Below are 18,286 nucleotides of genomic sequence, written 5' to 3' on the forward strand. Positions count from 1 at the left end.
CCTGTATATAGCCTCCACATTGACTCTGTACCGTAACACCCTGTATATAGTCTCCACATTGACTCTGTACCGTAACACCCTGTATATAGCCTCCACATTGACTCTGTACCGTAATACCCTGTATATAGCCTCCACATTGACTCTGTACCGTAACACCCTGTATATAGCCTCCACATTGACTCTGTACCGTAACACCCTGTATATAGCCTCGTTATTGTTTTTGTTTTATATATATATATTTTCTAACTTATGTATGTTTTAATAAATATTTTCTTAACAGTCATTTCTCTTAAAACTGCATTGTTGGTTTAAGGGCTTGTAAGTAAGCATAATGAACCTGTTGTGTTCATTTTATGTGCCAAATACATTTGGATTTGATTTGACTATAATATTTGTCTTTGTCTTTTTATCTATTAAATAGAAGAAGGATAAAAATCACTAGGATTGTATAGAAAGAATGCACCCTCACTTGCTGCGCGTGTGGACCGGAGACAGAAATTGTTCACCCAATCAGACTAGCTGTAGTCGTGTTGTTGCCGTGACTGCTGTGTCACGCTGCTCCGCTCTAGCAGATAGCAGCCCGAAGCGACCAGAGAGAGATAAAAAACTGCCGCGTTGGAGAGTGAACGCAATGAGGGAGGAGAGGGAAGAGGGAGATTAAGAATTAGAGTTGGGGATAGATGGAGAATTAGAGGTGGGGCTAGATGAAGAGATTGAGGTCCGTGTAAAAGGAGAAGATAGAGCTGAGGACCATCGACATTTCTCCTCTTCTCTCTTAACAATGCACCTCTACCTGAAATAACAGAAGCATGCGTATGAGAACGAATCCCCGGAGCGCGTCTCTCCAGGAGCGGATATCGAGCCAAATTAATGACAGGAAGGAATAACGGTTTTACGCACCAGGACCGACGTGGGTTCGTTAGCAACAATGTGGTGCATCAACTGCGCCTCAGACAAGACTCCTGTTATTCTAAATAACAACAAGCTGATACACTGGTAAGGGCGCGTTTGAGTTGTATTGTAGATTGCTGTTTATGAAAGATTATGCGGCAATAATTGATATTCGCCAGGAAAAAAAAAACAGATTGTTACATTCCATGGCATTGCGTATATTTGTCTTTTCCAACCGCATAAATGATTGTGATATGCTGAAGAAATGAATGGTTTAAGGTAAAGGATAGTATTGGCAGTTAGTTGGTCAATATGGTTTTTGTGGACTGCAACAGAAAACGGCTTTGTTATTGAACTGCTGTTTGATGTGCTGCCTCAAATGTCGACCCATGTTCTGTACAGTAACAGCCTACAGCAGAGCCCATTCTGTACAGTAACAGCCTACAGCAGAGCCCATTCTGTACAGTAACATCAGCCTACAGCAGAGCCCATTCTGTACAGTAACATCAGCCTACAGCAGAGCCCATTCTGTACAGTAACATCAGCCTACAGCAGAGCCCATTCTGTACAGTAACAGCCTACAGCAGAGCCAATTCTGTACAGTAACATCAGCCTACAGCAGAGCCCATTCTGTACAGTAACATCAGCCTACAGCAGAGACAATTCTGTACAGTAACACCAGCCTACAGCAGAGCCCATTCTGTACAGTAACATTAGCCTACAGCAGAGCCCATTCTGTACAGTAACATTAGCCTACAGCAGAGCCCATTCTGTACAGTAACAGTAGCCTACAGCAGAGCCCATTCTGTACAGTAACAGCCTACAGCAGAGCCCATTCTGTACAGTAACATCAGCCTACAGCAGAGCCCATTCTGTACAGTAACATTAGCCTACAGCAGAGCCCATTCTGTACAGTAACATTAGCCTACAGCAGAGCCCATTCTGTACAGTAACATTAGCCTACAGCAGAGCCCATTCTGTACAGTAACATTAGCCTACAGCAGAGCCCATTCTGTACAGTAACAGCCTACAGCAGAGCCCATTCTGTACAGTAACAGCCTACAGCAGAGCCCATTCTGTACAGTAATATCAGCCTACAGCAGAGCTCATTCTGTACAGTAACATCAGCCTACAGCAGAGCCCATTCTGTACAGTAACATCAGCCTACAGCAGAGCCCATTCTGTACAGTAACATTAGCCTACAGCAGAGCCCATTCTGTACAATAACATTAGCCTACAGCAGATCCCATTCTGTACAGTAACATCAGCCTACAGCAGAGCCCATTCTGTACAGTAACAGCCTACAGCAGAGCCCATCCTGTACAGTAACATCAGCCTACAGCAGAACCCATTCTGTACAGTAACATTAGCCTACAGCAGAGCCCATTCTGTACAGTAAAATCAGCCTACAGCAGAGCCCATTCTGTACAGTAACAGCCTACATCAGAGCCCATTCTGTACAGTAACAGCCTACAGCAGAGCCCATTCTGTACAGTAACATCAGCCTACAGCAGAGCCCATTCTGTACCGTAACATCAGCCTACAGCAGAGCCCATTCTGTACAGTAACATCAGCCTACAGCAGAGCCCATTCTGTACAGTAACATCAGCCTACAGCAGAGCCCATTCTGTACAGTAACATTAGCCTACAGCAGAGCCCATTCTGTACAGTAACATTAGGCTACAGCAGAGCCCATTCTGTACAGTAACAGCCTACAGCAGAGCCCATTCTGTACAGTAAAAGCCTACAGCAGAGCCCATTCTGTACAGTAACATCAGCCTACAGCAGAGCCCATTCTTTACAGTAACATCAGCCTACAGCAGAGCCCATTCTGTACAGTAACATCAGCCTACTGCAGAGCCCATTCTGTACAGTAACATCAGCCTACAGCAGAGCCCATTCTGTACAGTAACATCAGCCTACAGCAGAGACAATTCTGTACTGTAACAGCCTACATCAGAGCCCATTCTGTACAGTAACATCAGCCTACAGCAGAGCCCATTCTGTACAGTAACATTAGCCTACAGCAGAGCCCATTATGTACAGTAACAGCCTACAGCAGAGCCAATTCTGTACAGTAACATTAGCCTACAGCAGATCCCATTCTGTACAGTAACATCAGCCTACATCAGAGCCCATTCTGTACAGTAACATCAGCCTACAGCAGAGCCCAATCTGTACAGTAACATCAGCCTACAGCAGAGCCCATTCTGTACAGTAACATCAGTCTACAGCAGAGCCCATTCTGTACAGTAACATCAGCCTACAGCAGAGCCCATTCCGTACAGTAACATCAGCCTACAGCAGAGCCCATTCTGTACAGTAACATTAGCCTACAGCAGAGCCCATTCTGTACAGTAACATTAGCCTACAGCAGAGTCCATTCTGTACAGTAACAGTAGCCTACAGCAGAGCCCATTCTGTACAGTAACATCAGCCTACAGCAGAGCCCATTTTGTACAGTAAAATCAGCCTACAGCAGAGCCCAGTCTTTACAGTAACATCAGCCTACAGCAGAGCCCATTCTGTACAGTAACATCAGCCTACAGCAGAGCCCATTCTGTACAGTAACATCAGCCTACAGCAGAGCCCATTCTGTACAGTAACACCAGCCTACAGCAGAGCCCATTCTGTACAGTAACATCAGCCTACAGCAGATCCCAATCTGTACATTAACAGTAGCCTACAGCAGAGCCCATTCTGTACAGTAACATTAGCCTACAGCAGAGGCCATTCTGTACAGTAACAGCCTACAGCAGAGCCCATTCTGTACAGTAACATCAGCCTAGAGCAGAGCCCATTCTGTACAGTAACATTAGCCTACAGCAGAGCCCATTCTGTACAGTAACATTAGCCTACAGCAGAGCCCATTCTGTACAGTAACAGCCTACAGCAGAGCCCATTCTGTACAGTAACATCAGCCTACAGCAGAGCCCATTCTGTACAGTAACAGCCTACACCAGATCCCATTCTGTACAGTAACAGCCTACAGCAGAGCCCATTCTGTACAGTAACATCAGCCTACAGCAAAGCCCATTCTGTACAGTAACATTAGCCTACAGCAGAGCCCATTCTGTACAGTAACATTAGCCTACAGCAGAACCCATTCTGTACAGTAACATTTGCCTACAGCAGAGCCCATTCTTTACAGTAACAGCCTACAGCAGAGCCCATTCTGTACAGTAACAGCCTACAGCAGAGCCCATTCTGTACAGTAACATCAGCCTACAGCAGAGCCCATTCTGTACATTAACAGCCTACACCAGAGCCCATTCTGTACAGTAACATCAGCCTACAGCAGAGCCCATTCTGTACAGTAACATCAGCCTACAGCAGAGCCCATTTTGGACAGTAACATCAGCCTACAGCAGAGCGCATTCTGTACAGTAACATCAGCCTACAGCAGAGCCCATTCTGTACAGTAACAGCCTACAGCAGAGCCCATTCTGTACAGTAACATCAGCCTACAGCAGAGACCATTCTGTACAGTAACATCAGCCTACAGCAGAGCCCATTCTGTACAGTAACATCAGCCTACAGCAGAGCCCATTCTGTACAGTAACATCAGCCTACAGCAGAGCCCATTCTGTACAGTAACATCAGCCTACAGCAGAGCCCATTCTGTACAGTAACATCAGCCTACAGCAGAGCCCATTCTGTACAGTAACATCAGCCTACAGCAGAGCCCATTCTGTACAGTAACATCAGCCTACAGCAGAGCCCATTCTGTACAGTAACATCAGCCTACAGCAGAGCAGGCTACAGTTTTGTCGGTTGGAATATGTCCTCTTAACTCTCTCAGGTAGGATAACAGTTGGAATTTGTCCTCTTAACTCTCTCAGGTAGGATAACAGTTGGAATACGTCCTCTTAACTCTCTCTCTCAGGTAGGATAACAGTTGGAATATGTCCTCTTTTAACTCTCTCTCTCAGGTAGGATAACAGTTGGAATATGTCCTCTTTTAACTCTCTCTCTCAGGTAGGACAACAGTTGGAATTTGTCCTCTTAACTCTCTCAGGTAGGATAACAGTTGGAATACGTCCTCTTAACTCTCTCTCTCAGGTAGGATAACAGTTGGAATATGTCCTCTTTTAACTCTCTCTCTCAGGTAGGATAACAGTTGGAATATGTCCTCTTTTAACTCTCTCTCTCAGGTAGGATAACAGTTGGAATTTGTCCTCTTAGCTCTCTCTCTCAGGTAGGATGACAGTTGGAATTTGTCCTCTTAACTCTCTCTCTCAGGTAGGATAACAGTTGGAACATGTCCTCTTAACTCTCTCTCTCAGGTAGGATAACAGTTGGAACATGTCCTCTTAACTCTCTCTCTCAGGTAGGATAACAGTTGGGGAGAAAGGAGACCAACCACTAACATTAAAAAAAAGATGCATTGTGTTCTGTGTTAATCTTTGACTTCTCTACAAATCGACAGCTTCCACACGTTCATTTTATTGACCACTTGTGTGGTGGTATGTACTTAATATAGGGTGTGTGGTGGTATGTACTTAATATAGGGTGTGTGGTGGTATGTACTTAATATAGGGTGTGGTGGTATGTACTTTGTCACACCCTGGTCAAAGTATTTTGTGTTTATCTTTATTTATTTGGTCAGGCCAGGGTGTGGCATGGGTTTTTGTATGTGGTGTGTATGTATGGGGATTGTAGCTAGTGGGGTGTTCTAGCTAAGTCTATGGCTGTCTGAAGTGGTTCTCAATCAGAGGCAGGTGTTTATCGTTGTCTCTGATTGGGAACCATATTTAGGCAGCCATATTCTTTGAGTTTGTGGTGGGTGATTGTCCTTAGTGTCCTTAGTGTTAGTTTGCACCAGTTTAGGCTGTTTCGGTTTTCATTACGTTTATTATTTTGCACTGTTTGTATTTAGATTCGTGTTGCTATAGTCAATAAACATGGATCGTAATCTACACGCCGCATTTTGGTCCGACTCTCCTTCACATACAGAAAACCGTTACATACTTAATATAGGGTGTGTGGTGGTATGTATTTAATATAGGGTGTGTGGTGGTATGTACTTAATATAGGGTGTGTGGTGGTATGTACTTAATATAGGGTGTGGTGGTACGTACTTAATATAGGGTGTGGTGGTATGTACTTAATATAGGATGTGGTGGTATGTACTTAATATAGGGTGTGTGGTGGTATGTACTTAATATAGGGTGTGGTGGTATATACTTAATATAGGGTGTGGTGGTATGTACTTAATATAGGGTGTGGTGGTATGTACTTAATATAGGGTGTGTGGTGGTATGTACTTAATATAGGGTGTGTGGTGGTATGTACTTAATATAGGGTGTGGTGGTGTATACTTAATATAGGATGTGTGGTGGTATGTACTTAATATAGGGTGTGTGGTGGTATGTACTTAATATAGGGTGTGGTGGTGGTATGTACTTAATATAGGGTGTGGTGGTGGTATGTACTTAATATAGGGTGTGGTGGTGGTATGTACTTAATATAGGGTGTGGTGGTGGTATGTACTTAATATAGGGTGTGGTGGTGGTATGTACTTAATATAGGGTGTGTGGTGGTATGTACTTAATATAGGGTGTGTGGTGGTATGTACTTAATATAGGGTGTGGTGGTATATACTTAATATAGGGTGTGTGGTGGTATGTACTTAATATAGGGTGTGTGGTGGTATGTACTTAATATAGGGTGTGGTGGTATGTACTTAATATAGGGTGTGGTGGTATGTACTCAATATAGGGTGTGTGGTGGTATGTACTTAATATAGGGTGTGTGGTGGTATGTACTTAATATAGGGTGTGGTGGTATGTACTTAATATAGGGTGTGGTGGTGGTATGTACTTAATATAGGGTGTGGTGGTGGTATGTACTTAATATAGGGTGTGGTGGTATATACTTAATATAGGGTGTGTGGTGGTATGTACTTAATATAGGGTGTGGTGGTATGTACTTAATATAGGATGTGTGGTGGTATGTACTTAATATAGGGTGTGGTGGTGGTATGTACTTAATATAGGGTGTGTGGTGGTATGTACTTAATATAGGGTGTGGTGGTGGTATGTACTTAATATAGGGTGTGGTGGTGGTATGTACTTAATATAGGATGTGGTGGTGGTATGTACTTAATATAGGGTGTGGTGGTATGTACTTAATATAGGGTGTGTGGTGGTATGTACTTAATTTAGGGTGTGTGGTGGTATGTACTTAATATAGGGTGTGTGGTGGTATGTACTTAATATAGGGTGTGTGGTGGTATGTACTTAATATAGGGTGTGGTGGTATATACTTAATATAGGGTGTGTGGTGGTATGTACTTAATATAGGGTGTGTGGTGGTATGTACTTAATATAGGGTGTGGTGGTATGTACTTAATATAGGGTGTGTGGTGGTATGTACTTAATATAGGGTGTGTGGTGGTATGTACTTAATATAGGGTGTGTGGTGGTATGTACTTAATATAGGGTGTGGTGGTATGTACTTAATATAGGGTGTGGTGGTGGTATGTACTTAATATAGGGTGTGGTGGTGGTATGTACTTAATATAGGGTGTGGTGGTATATACTTAATATAGGGTGTGTGGTGGTATGTACTTAATATAGGGTGTGTGGTGGTATGTACTTAATATAGGGTGTGGTGGCATGTACTTAATATAGGGTGTGGTGGTATGTACTTAATATAGGGTGTGGTGGTATGTACTTAATATAGGGTGTGTGGTGGTATGTACTTAATATAGGGTGTGGTGGTGGTATGTACTTAATATAGGGTGTGGTGGTATGTACTTAATATAGGGTGTGTGGTAGACCTAAAACATTACAGGGTGAATCAAGGTGTTAAAATGTCTATACTGATATATTATGTCACCTTTATATGGAGGTGAAGATATTGTTTTTTAAAGTACAGTATGACAATACTATACTATATCCTAAAATGATGGATATCTTAGTAGAGACACTGTGTGTGTGTGTGTGTGTGTGTCCTTCACAAACAACCGTTTTAGTCTACCATATAAAGGACAATATCATTATCCCAATGAGTTGTCACATCTAGTGTGTGTGTGTGTGTGTGAAATGAGAGGGTGAACTCATGAAGAGAGTCTATTTTATAAGCAGTAGTGAGTTACAGCCATGTGCTTTTTAACTATACCAGCTAGCCCAGACCTCATACACCCTTTTGTAAAGTGTGTCTGTGTGTTGGGTTGTGATGTCTCTCTTACTTAAATAATTGGTTTATAGATTTGCACTGACCTATCAGAGAGAGTCAATCCTTTAAAAACAGACCTTGGATCAACGATCCTCTCTCTTTCTCACCTCGCCTGCCTCGCCTCAAAAAAAGGCTGGTTACGGGGTCTAAATCACTAAGGACTTGGAATAGTCCACAAAAAGGCTCTACAGCGTCTCTTCCCCCTCAGGAGGCTGAAAAGTTTGGCATCGGCCCTCAAATCCTCGAAAATGTATCCAGCTACTCCTCTGAGACGGTCTTGATTGGCTGCATCACTGCTTGGTATGGTAACAGGACCGCCCTGGATCGCAGGGCGGTACAGAGGGTGGTGAGGACAGCCCAGTACATCACTGGGGCCCAGCTCCCTGACATCCAGGACCTCTATATCAGAGGGTGGTGAGGACAGCCCAGTACATCACTGGGGCCCAGCTCCCTGTCATCCAGGACCTCTATATCAGAGGGTGGTGAGGACAGCCCAGTACATCCCTGGGGCCCAGCTCCCTGACATCCAGGACCTCTATATCAGAGGGTGGTGAGGACAGCCCAGTACATCACTGGGGCCCAGCTCCCTGACATCCAGGACCTCTATATCAGAGGGTGGTGAGGACAGCCCAGTACATCACTGGGGCCCAGCTCCCTGTCATCCAGGACCTCTATATCAGAGGGTGGTGAGGACAGCCCAGTACATCACTGGGGCCCAGCTCCCTGTCATCCAGGACCTCTATATCAGAGGGTGGTGAGGACAGCCCAGTACATCCCTGGGGCCCAGCTCCCTGACATCCAGGACCTCTATATCAGAGGGTGGTGAGGACAGCCCAGTACATCACTGGGGCCCAGCTCCCTGTCATCCAGGACCTCTATATCAGAGGGTGGTGAGGACAGCCCAGTACATCACTGGGGCCCAGCTCCCTGTCATCCAGGACCTCTATATCAGAGGGTGGTGAGGACAGCCCAGTACATCCCTGGGGCCCAGCTCCCTGACATCCAGGACCTCTATATCAGAGGGTGGTGAGGACAGCCCAGTACATCACTGGGGCCCAGCTCCCTGCCATCCAGGACCTCTATATCAGAGGGTGGTGAGGACAACCCAGTGCATCACTGGGGCCCAGCTCCCTGCCATCCAGGACCTCTATATCAGAGGGTGGTGAGGACAGCCCAGTACATCACTGGGGCCCAGCTCCCTGCCATCCAGGACCTCTATATCAGAGGGTGGTGAGGACAACCCAGTGCATCACTGGGGCCCAGATCCCTGCCATCCAGGACCTCTATACCAGGCGGTGAGAAAAGAGATTCCAGCCAAAAAGTTTTAAAAAGAATAGAGACCTCTCTCTCTCTCTCTCTCTCTCTCTCTCTCTCTCTCTCTCTCTCTCTCTCTCTCTCTCTCTCTCTCTCTCTCTCTCTCTCTCTCTCTCTCTCTCTCTCTCTCTCTCTCTCTCTCTCTCTCTCTCTCTCTCTCTCTCTCTCTCTCTCTCTCTCTCTCTCTCTCTCTCTCTCTCTCTCTCTCTCTCTCTCTCTCTCTCTCTCTCTCTCTCTCTCTCTCTCCTCTCTCTCTCTCTCTCTCTCTCTCTCTCTCTCTCTCTCTCTCTCTCTCTTCTCTCTCTCTCTCTCTCTCTCTCTCTCTCTCTCTCTCTCTCTCTCTCTCTCTCTCTCTCTCTCTCTCTCTCTCTCTCTCTCTCTCTCTCTCTCTCTCTCTCTCTCTCTCTCTCTCTCTCTCTCTCTCTCTCTCTCTCTCTCTCTCTCTCTCTCTCTCTCTCTCTCTCTCTCTCTCTCTCTCTCTCTCTCTCTCTCTCTCTCTCTCTCTCTCTCTCTCTCTCTCTCTCTCTCTCTCTCTCTCTCTCTCTCTCTCTCTCCTCCCCCCAGCCCTGGCCACCTTGTCCTCCCTCCCTCTGTTGTCCAATAGCAGAGATCCATTCCTCGTCTCTGAATGCTCCTGATCCTGTCATCACCACCACTCTCTGTACTTCAGATGTTAACCAGTGTTTCCCTAGAATAGTTTTACATTATTACAATCCCCTAGATTATTTTCCAAAATCCCCACCCACATCCTCTACCCTCCAAAAGCTTCAATTCAAAACTATTTAAATAGAAAAATCCTTCAGTGGAGAACAGAGCTGGTGGGATGGGTCCTTCCACCTACATATTACTAGGGGAAGCACTGCTGTAAACTCATCCCAACCTCTCTCTATGGTGGCCAGTTTCAGCCACAGCTCTGTCGAATTGTGGTATAGTGTTGGGTTGCCACGTTATGGCATTGAATCTAGTTTGTCTACCAACTCGTCTCAGTAAGATGTTATGGATCGACGTGCCATGTTGAATCGGATCTCTGAAACTCACTTAAATAATACCTTTGATGATACAGTGGGAGAAATGCATGGTTATAACATCTACAGAAGAGACAGAAATGCCAAAGGTGGAGGTGTTGCTGTTTATATTCAGAACCTCATTCCTGTAAAGATTAGAGAGGATCTCATGTTAAATACTGTTGAAGTAATATGGCTACAGGTTCATCAGCTTCACCTAAAGCCCATTCTGGTGGGAAGCTGCTATAGACCACCAAGTGCTAACAGTCAGTATCTGGATAATGTTAAATACTGTTGAAGTAATATGGCTACAGGTTCATCAGCTTCACCTAAAGCCCATTCTGGTGGGAAGCTGCTATAGACCACCAAGTGCTAACAGTCAGTATCTGGATAATATGCGTGAAATGCTTGAAAATGTATGTAATATCAACAGAGAGGTATATTCTCTGGGTGATTTCAATATTGACTGACTTTCATCAAGCTGCCCACTCAAGAAACAACTTCTAACTGTAACCAGTGTCTGCAGCCTGGATCAGGTTATCAGTCAACCTACCAGGGTATTTACAAACAGCACAGGAATTAAATCATCAACATGTATTGATCACATCTTTACTAATGCTACAGAAATGTGCTTTAAAGCAGCATCCAGATCCATAGGATGTAGTGATCACAATATAGTAGCCATATCTAGGAAAACCAAAGTTCCAAAGGCTGGGATTGATGATGAATTGAAAATTTGTATGGTTGAGAGGGATGAGGCAAAAGAAATGACAAATAGGTCTGGCTGTACAACCGATTGGCAAACATACTACAAATTGAGAACTCATGTGACTAAACTGAATAAAAATGAGAAGAGACTACACTATGAAATAAAGATAATTGACATAAAGAATTATAGTAAAATCTTTTGAGCTTCTTCAATTACATTTTGGGAAAAAAGGTTCATCTGATTCATTCATCGAAAACATTGTAATTTTGGCTCAAATATCCAACCAATCAGCTTGTTACCAAACCTTTTGGAAAAAATAGTGTTTGACCAGATACAATATGATTTTACTGTAAACAAATTGACAACAGACTTTCAACACGCTTAAGGACATTCGACAAGCACGGCACTTACTTAAATGACTGATGATTGGCTGAGAGAAATTGATGATAAAAACATTATGGGAGCTGTTTTATTAAACTTCACTTTTGACATTATTAACCATAGTCTGCTGCTGGAAAAAACTGATGTGTTATGGCAACACCCCCTGCAATAATGTGGATAAAGAGTTACCTGTCTAACAGAACACAGAGGGTGTTCTAGAATGGAATTCTAGAAATCCAGATGGAATCTGGTCTTCCCCAGGGCAGCAGTCCAGGCCTCTTACTTTTTAAAATCTTTACGAATGACATGCCACTGGCTTTGCAATACTTATCAAAGAGTTACAATTAGATTCAGAGTGGGAGGCAAGGAATAAATTAGTCCTAAATATTTCTAAAATTAAACGCCTTGTATTTGGGACAAATAATTTACTAAACCCTAAACCTCAACTAAATATTGTAATAAATAATGTGGATATTGAGCAAGTTGAGGTGACTAAACTGCTTGGAGTAACCCGGAATTGTAATCTGTCATGGTCAAAACATATTGATACAACAGTAGCTAAGATGGGGAGAAGTCTGTCTATAATAAAGTGATGCTCTATCTTCTTAACAGCACTATCAACAAGGCAGGTCCTACAGGCCCTAGTTTCTACCTTCTTAACAACACTATCAACAAGGCAGGTCCTACAGGCCCTAGTTTCTACCTTCTTAACAACACTATCAACAAGGCAGGTCCTACAGGCCCTAGTTTCTACCTTCTTAACAACACTATCAACAAGGCAGGTCCTACAGTCTCTAGTGTTGTCGCACCTGGACTACTGTTCAGTTGTGTGGTCAGGTGCCACAAAGAGGGACCTCGGAAATTACAATTGTCTCAGAACAGGGCAGCAAGTCTGGCCCTCAAATGTACACGATGAGCTATTATTAATAATATGCATGTAAATCTCTCCTGGCTCAAAGTCGAGGAGAGATTAACTTCATCACTACTTGTATTTGGGAGATATTACTATATGTATTGACATGTTGAATGCACCTAGCTGTCTGTTTAAACTACTAGCACACAGCTCAGACACCCATGACTAACTACACCACAAGACATGCCACCAGAGGTCTCTTCACAGTCCCCAAGTCCAGAACAGACTATGGGAGGCACCCAGTACTACATAGAGCCATGACTACATGGAACTCTATTCCACAGTACTACATAGAGCCATGACTACATGGAACTCTATTCCACAGTACTACATAGAGTCATGACTACATGGAACTCTATTCCACAGTACTACATAGAGCCATGACTACATGGAACTCTATTCCACAGTACTACATAGAGCCATGACTACATGGAACTCTATTCCACAGTACTACATAGAGCCATGACTATGATTTTAACAAAACTGATAAAAATATACCTTATAAAAAAGCGGGGACTGTGAAGAGACACACACACACACACACAGGCACTGACACACCCTTACACTTACACATGATCCTCTATACACATGTACACAAGATGTTTGTGTGGTAGTAGACCTGCCAGGACAATGTGTTGTGAAAAGCAGTGGTGATTTTAGCATGTACATCTTTCTGGGGCCAGCAAAGCCACTACACAACACAACACTAAACAATACATTAATTGCACTATAACGGTGCCAAACGGTGCCCACAAACTGTTAGGGCCTACATAAAGCTGTCCCAACAGCAGAGTCTCAACAGCAGTCCCACCACCTTTCCACTGCTTCCTCTGGTTATCAGCAGACCCTTGTCTGACAGTGAAACAGTTAATTTAGCCTCATTTAGTACCTTTTAAAAAGCATAGCTGATACGGCTGACTTGCTTAAACAAATGTGGTTTCTAATGACAACTGAGATGTACAAACTATGGCACAAGGGGACGACAAGCAGATAAGAGGCATTCCGTAATTTCGATTAAGACATTAAGGAGCGAGCTAGGATGGATGTAGTCAATATAACTATTTGTTCTGCACTTTTGAAATGTACAGCGACAGAATTCTGAACATGGGCCATTCTTACAGTGTTCTCCCTGAACACCAAGTCAAAACCATAGGATAGATGGAGGGGGCATATAATGCATACAATGAAAGCTCTTACAATATTTGATGATTACATTTCTCTAAAGCAGGTTATCGGCTACATGTGCATCACCAAGTCAGAACAGTAGGTGAAATGAAGAGGGGTAAAATTAAGAGTTGAAAATCTACCAAATTATTCAGCTGAGGAACATGGGCTACGATCACCTTACTACACAACATATTTCTTTCTCAGTTACAGTATACATATCTCCCTGTCATATTACATCATTTATGCAGCAGCAAACAAGACATTTTTGGACTCACCTTGTTGTCACTTGAACAGGAAGGTGGCACAGCAGTCCTTCGTGGGCAAATTTTATCATCAAACTTTGTCATCAAAGTCTGGCATTCTCCGGATTTATGGTGCTTTCAAGACAACTGGGAACTCTGGGAAGAAAAAAAAAGGTGAAATCATGATGACGTCAGGTCGTAGCTCTGGAAAGGGGCCAGAGTTCCCGATTTACAATTCCGAGTTGGATGAAAGTTCAAAACTTATCAGAATTATTTTCCCAGACAGAGCTTGTTTTTTTCCCCGAGTTCCCAGTTGCCTTGAACTCACTGAAGTCTGACATTTCCCAGTTCCGAGTTTCCAGTTGTTTTGAACGCGGCAGAAGTCATGCTGGATGGACAGCATGGCCAATGTTGAATGTTTATCCTTTGAAGTTTGGAAAAGAGACCCTTAAACACAGACTTGTCCCACACACCCACTCCACTGAATAGCAGGCTAGTGATTGCTTTGCAATGCTTACAGTTAGTCACTGATTCCTTCCAAACCACTCATTGTTGAATTTGCGATTTCCAACTTGTTGTGTAATGTTTATGTCGAATGGCCGATGAGCACCGATACATTTATCTATAATTTCTCTTCATTGTTTCTCTTCATATGACAAGGATTAAAAAGATTTGCCAGTAGATTGTCAACTTGATTCATGGTGATGACTGCTAGCTAAGATTTTGAAAGTATGATGTTGACATGATCAGTCCAATCAAAGCTACTGTAGATACAACGTGATTTGATGTTATTTTATCTGTGGCCAATGACCTTGAGCCTTCTTGGATGGGCACTTCTAAATGTAATTATATGACAGCACACCAGGGGCTTGAATTTTCAAGCTCTACACTCAGATTAGGCGGTGACGTAGTGTCCCCATGAGTGACAGAGCACTGAACCAATCACGGCACAACTAGTGAACATTACCAACCCCTACGCTCCATATTTTCTGCAGGCTGCACTACCACCATAGAAAGCACTGAGCTAGGCTGAAACACCTGAATTTTGGAGCTGCTTTACATGCTGACCCGACTGCACACGCATGTGCATCTGCATGCGCGCATGTTGATTTTGTCCACCCACTCCAGACGTGATCAGGACACGCAGGTTGAAATATCAAAACAAACTCCAAACCAACTAAATTCATTTGAGGACGGGTTCAAAAGTGTTAAACATTCATGGCAATACCTTCAAGGGCATCACTATTGTAATGCCCTTGAAGCTTAGATCCGCAGAAGGTGAAACAGCCACACTGGTCACTCCAGACACATGAGTTATTGGTTTCGTTCTGATGTTAAACGAGGGTTGAGGAGCGTCCTGACAGGGGTTGAGGAGCGTCCTGACGGGGGTTGAGGAGCGTCCTGACGGGGGTTGAGGAGCGACCTAGTGGACGTTGAGGAGCATCCTAACGGGGGTTGAGGAGCGACCTAGTGGACGTTGAGGAGCATCCTGACGGGGGTTGAGGAGCGTCCTGACGGGGGTTGAGGAGCGTCCTGACGGGGGTTGAGGAGCGTCCTAGTGGACGTTGAGGTGCATCCTAACGGAGGTTGAGGAGCGTGCTGACGGAGGTTGAGGAGCGTCTCCTCTATAGTAGTCTGTGCTTCTCTCTCCTCTGTAGTAGTCTGGGCTTCTCTCTCCTCTGTAGTAGTCTGGGTTTATCTCTACTCTATAGTAGTCTGGGCTTCTCTCTCCTCTATAGTAGTCTGGGCTTCTCTCTCCTCTATAGTAGTCTGTGCTTCTCTCTCCTCTGTAGTACTCTGGGCTTCTCTCTCCTCTGTAGTAGTCTGGGCTTATCTCTCCTCTATAGTAGTCTGGGTTTATCTCTCCTCTATAGTAGTCTGGGCTTCTCTATCCTCTATAGTAGTCTGGGCTTCTCTCTCCTCTGTAGCAGTTTTGGCTTCTCTCTCCTCTATAGTAGTCCGGGCTTCTCTCTCCTCTGTAGTAGTCTGGGCTTATCTCTCCTCTATAGTAGTCTGGGCTTATCTCTCCTCTATAGTAGTCTGGGCTTCTCTATCCTCTATAGTAGTCTGGGCTTCTCTCTCCTCTATAGTAGTCTGGGCTTCTCTCTCCTCTGTAGTATTCTGGGCTTCTCTCTCCTCTATAGTAGTCTGGGCTTCTCTCTCCTCTGTAGTAGTCTGGGCTTCTCGCTCCTTTATAGTAGTCTGGGCTTCTCTATCCTCTATAGTAGTCTGGGCTTCTCTCTCCTCTGTAGTAGTCTGGGCTTCTCTCTCCTCTATAGTAGTCTGGGCTTCTCTCTCCTCTATAGTAGTCTGGGCTTCTCTCTCCTCTGTAGTAGTATGGGCTTCTCTCTCCTCTATAGTAGTCTGGGCTTCTCTCTCCTCTATAGTAGTCTGGGCTTCTCTCTCCTCTATAGTAGTCTGGGCTTCTCTCTTCTCTATAGTAGTCTGGGCTTCTCTCTCCTCTATAGTAGTCTGGGCTTCTCTCTCCTCTATAGTAGTCTGGGCTTCTCTCTCCTCTGTAGTAGTCTGGGCTTCTCTATCCTCTATAGTAGTCTGGGCTTCTCTCTCCTCTATAGTAGTCTGGGCTTCTCTCTTCTCTATAGTAGTCTGGGCTTCTCTCTCCTCTATAGTAGTCTGGGCTTCTCTCTCCTCTATAGTAGTCTGGGCGTCTCTCTCCTCTATAGTAGTCTGGGCTTCCCTCTCCTCTATAGTAGTCTGGGCTTCCCTCTCCTCTATAGTAGTCTGGGCTTCTCTCTCCTCTATAGTAGTCTGGGCTTCTCTCTCCTCTATAGTAGTCTGGGCTTCTCTCTCCTCTATAGTAGTCTGGGTGTCTCTCTCCTCTATAGTAGTCTGGGCTTCCCTCTCCTCTATAGTAGTCTGGGCTTCCCTCTCCTCTATAGTAGTCTGGGCTTCTCTCTCCTCTATAGTAGTCTGGGCTTCTCTCTCCTCTATAGTAGTCTGGGCTTCTCTCTCCTCTATAGTAGTCTGGGCTTCTCTCTCCTCTATAGTAGTCTGGGCTTCTCTCTCCTCTATAGTAGTCTGGGCTTCTCTCTCCTCTGTAGTAGTCTGGGCTTCTCTCTCCTCTGTAGTAGTCTGGGCTTCTCTCTCCTCTATAGTAGTCTGGGCTTCTCTCTCCTCTATAGTAGTAGTCTGGGCTTCTCTCTCCTCTATAGTAGTCTGGGCTTCTCTCTCCTCTATAGTAGTCTGGGCTTCTCTCTCCTCTATAGTAGTAGTCTGGGCTTGACTCCTCTTGACCTCTACCTTACCTTTGTAGGGGCAGTTCTCTCTTACACAGCCAGATACACCACGATACCCAACAACCACTCTCTCATCTCTCTGGGTAACTTACAGCTAGATTCTAACTGATAGCGCAAATGTCTGTAATGGTAACATATCCTCGTGAATCTGGTTCTCAAGGTTTCTTCCTTTTATGGCCTGTTTCCTTGCCGCAGTGCTGCTGCCTGCTCATTGGAGGACAACAGTAGGCTGTGGGTTACTGCAAACCATTTTGTTATGAAATATTATGTCATTGATGACAAAAGTCAAGAACATTTTTTCCCCTGCACCCAGGTGTAGTGTGATTAGGATATGTTACCATTACAGTGTAGAGTGATTAGGATATGTTACCATTACAGTGTGATTAGGATATGTTACCATTACAGTGTGATTAGGATATGTTACCATTACAGTGTGATTAGGATATGTTACCATTACAGTGTAGAGTGATTAGGATATGCTACCATTACAGAGTGATTAGGATATGTTACCATTACAGTGTGATTAGGATATGTTACCATTACAGTGTGATTAGGATATGTTACCATTACAGTGTAGAGTGATTAGGATATGCTACCATTACAGAGTGATATGGATATGTTACCATTATAGTGTGATTAGGATATGTTACCATTACAGTGTAGAGTGATATGGATATGTTACCATTACAGTGTAGAGTGATATGGATATGTTACCATTACAGTGTAGAGTGATATGGATATGTTACCATTACAGTGTAGAGTGATATGGATATGTTACCATTACAGTGTAGAGTGATTAGAATATATGTTACCATTACAGAGTGATTAGGATATGTTACCATTACAGTGTGATTAGGATATGTTACCATTACAGTGTAGAGTGATTAGGATATGTTACCATTACAGTGTAGAGTGATATGGACATGTTACCATTACAGTGTAGAGTGATATGGATATGTTACCATTACAGTGTAGAGTGATATGGATATGTTACCATTACAGTGTAGAGTGATATGGATATGTTACCATTACAGTGTAGAGTGGTATGGATATGTTACCATTACAGTGTAGAGTGGTATGGATATGTTACCATTACAGTGTAGAGTGATATGGATATGTTACCATTACAGTGTAGAGTGATATGGATATGTTACCATTACAGTGTAGAGTGATTAGTATATGTTACCATTACAGTGTAGTGTGATATGGATATGTTAGCATTACAG

General features: G+C 43.9%; 1 protein-coding gene across 1 annotated transcript in view; it reads left to right on the forward strand.

Annotated features, from left to right (window-relative positions):
- The first annotated feature begins 521 nt into the window (after positions 1–521).
- LOC110491184 (IQ motif and SEC7 domain-containing protein 1) overlaps positions 522–18,286 on the forward strand; it is a 78,716-nt gene continuing 60,951 nt past the window's right edge. The window contains exon 1 of the mRNA XM_090204042.1: positions 522–996. Within this exon, the coding sequence (XP_090060168.1) occupies positions 929–996 (68 nt within the window). The 5' untranslated portion in view covers positions 522–928. The remainder of the gene's footprint in view (positions 997–18,286) is intronic.

This window comes from Oncorhynchus mykiss, chromosome 16 (assembly GCF_057628025.1).
Source record: "Oncorhynchus mykiss isolate SJ-2025 chromosome 16, ASM5762802v1, whole genome shotgun sequence".
NCBI classification, from domain to species: domain Eukaryota; kingdom Metazoa; phylum Chordata; class Actinopteri; order Salmoniformes; family Salmonidae; genus Oncorhynchus; species Oncorhynchus mykiss.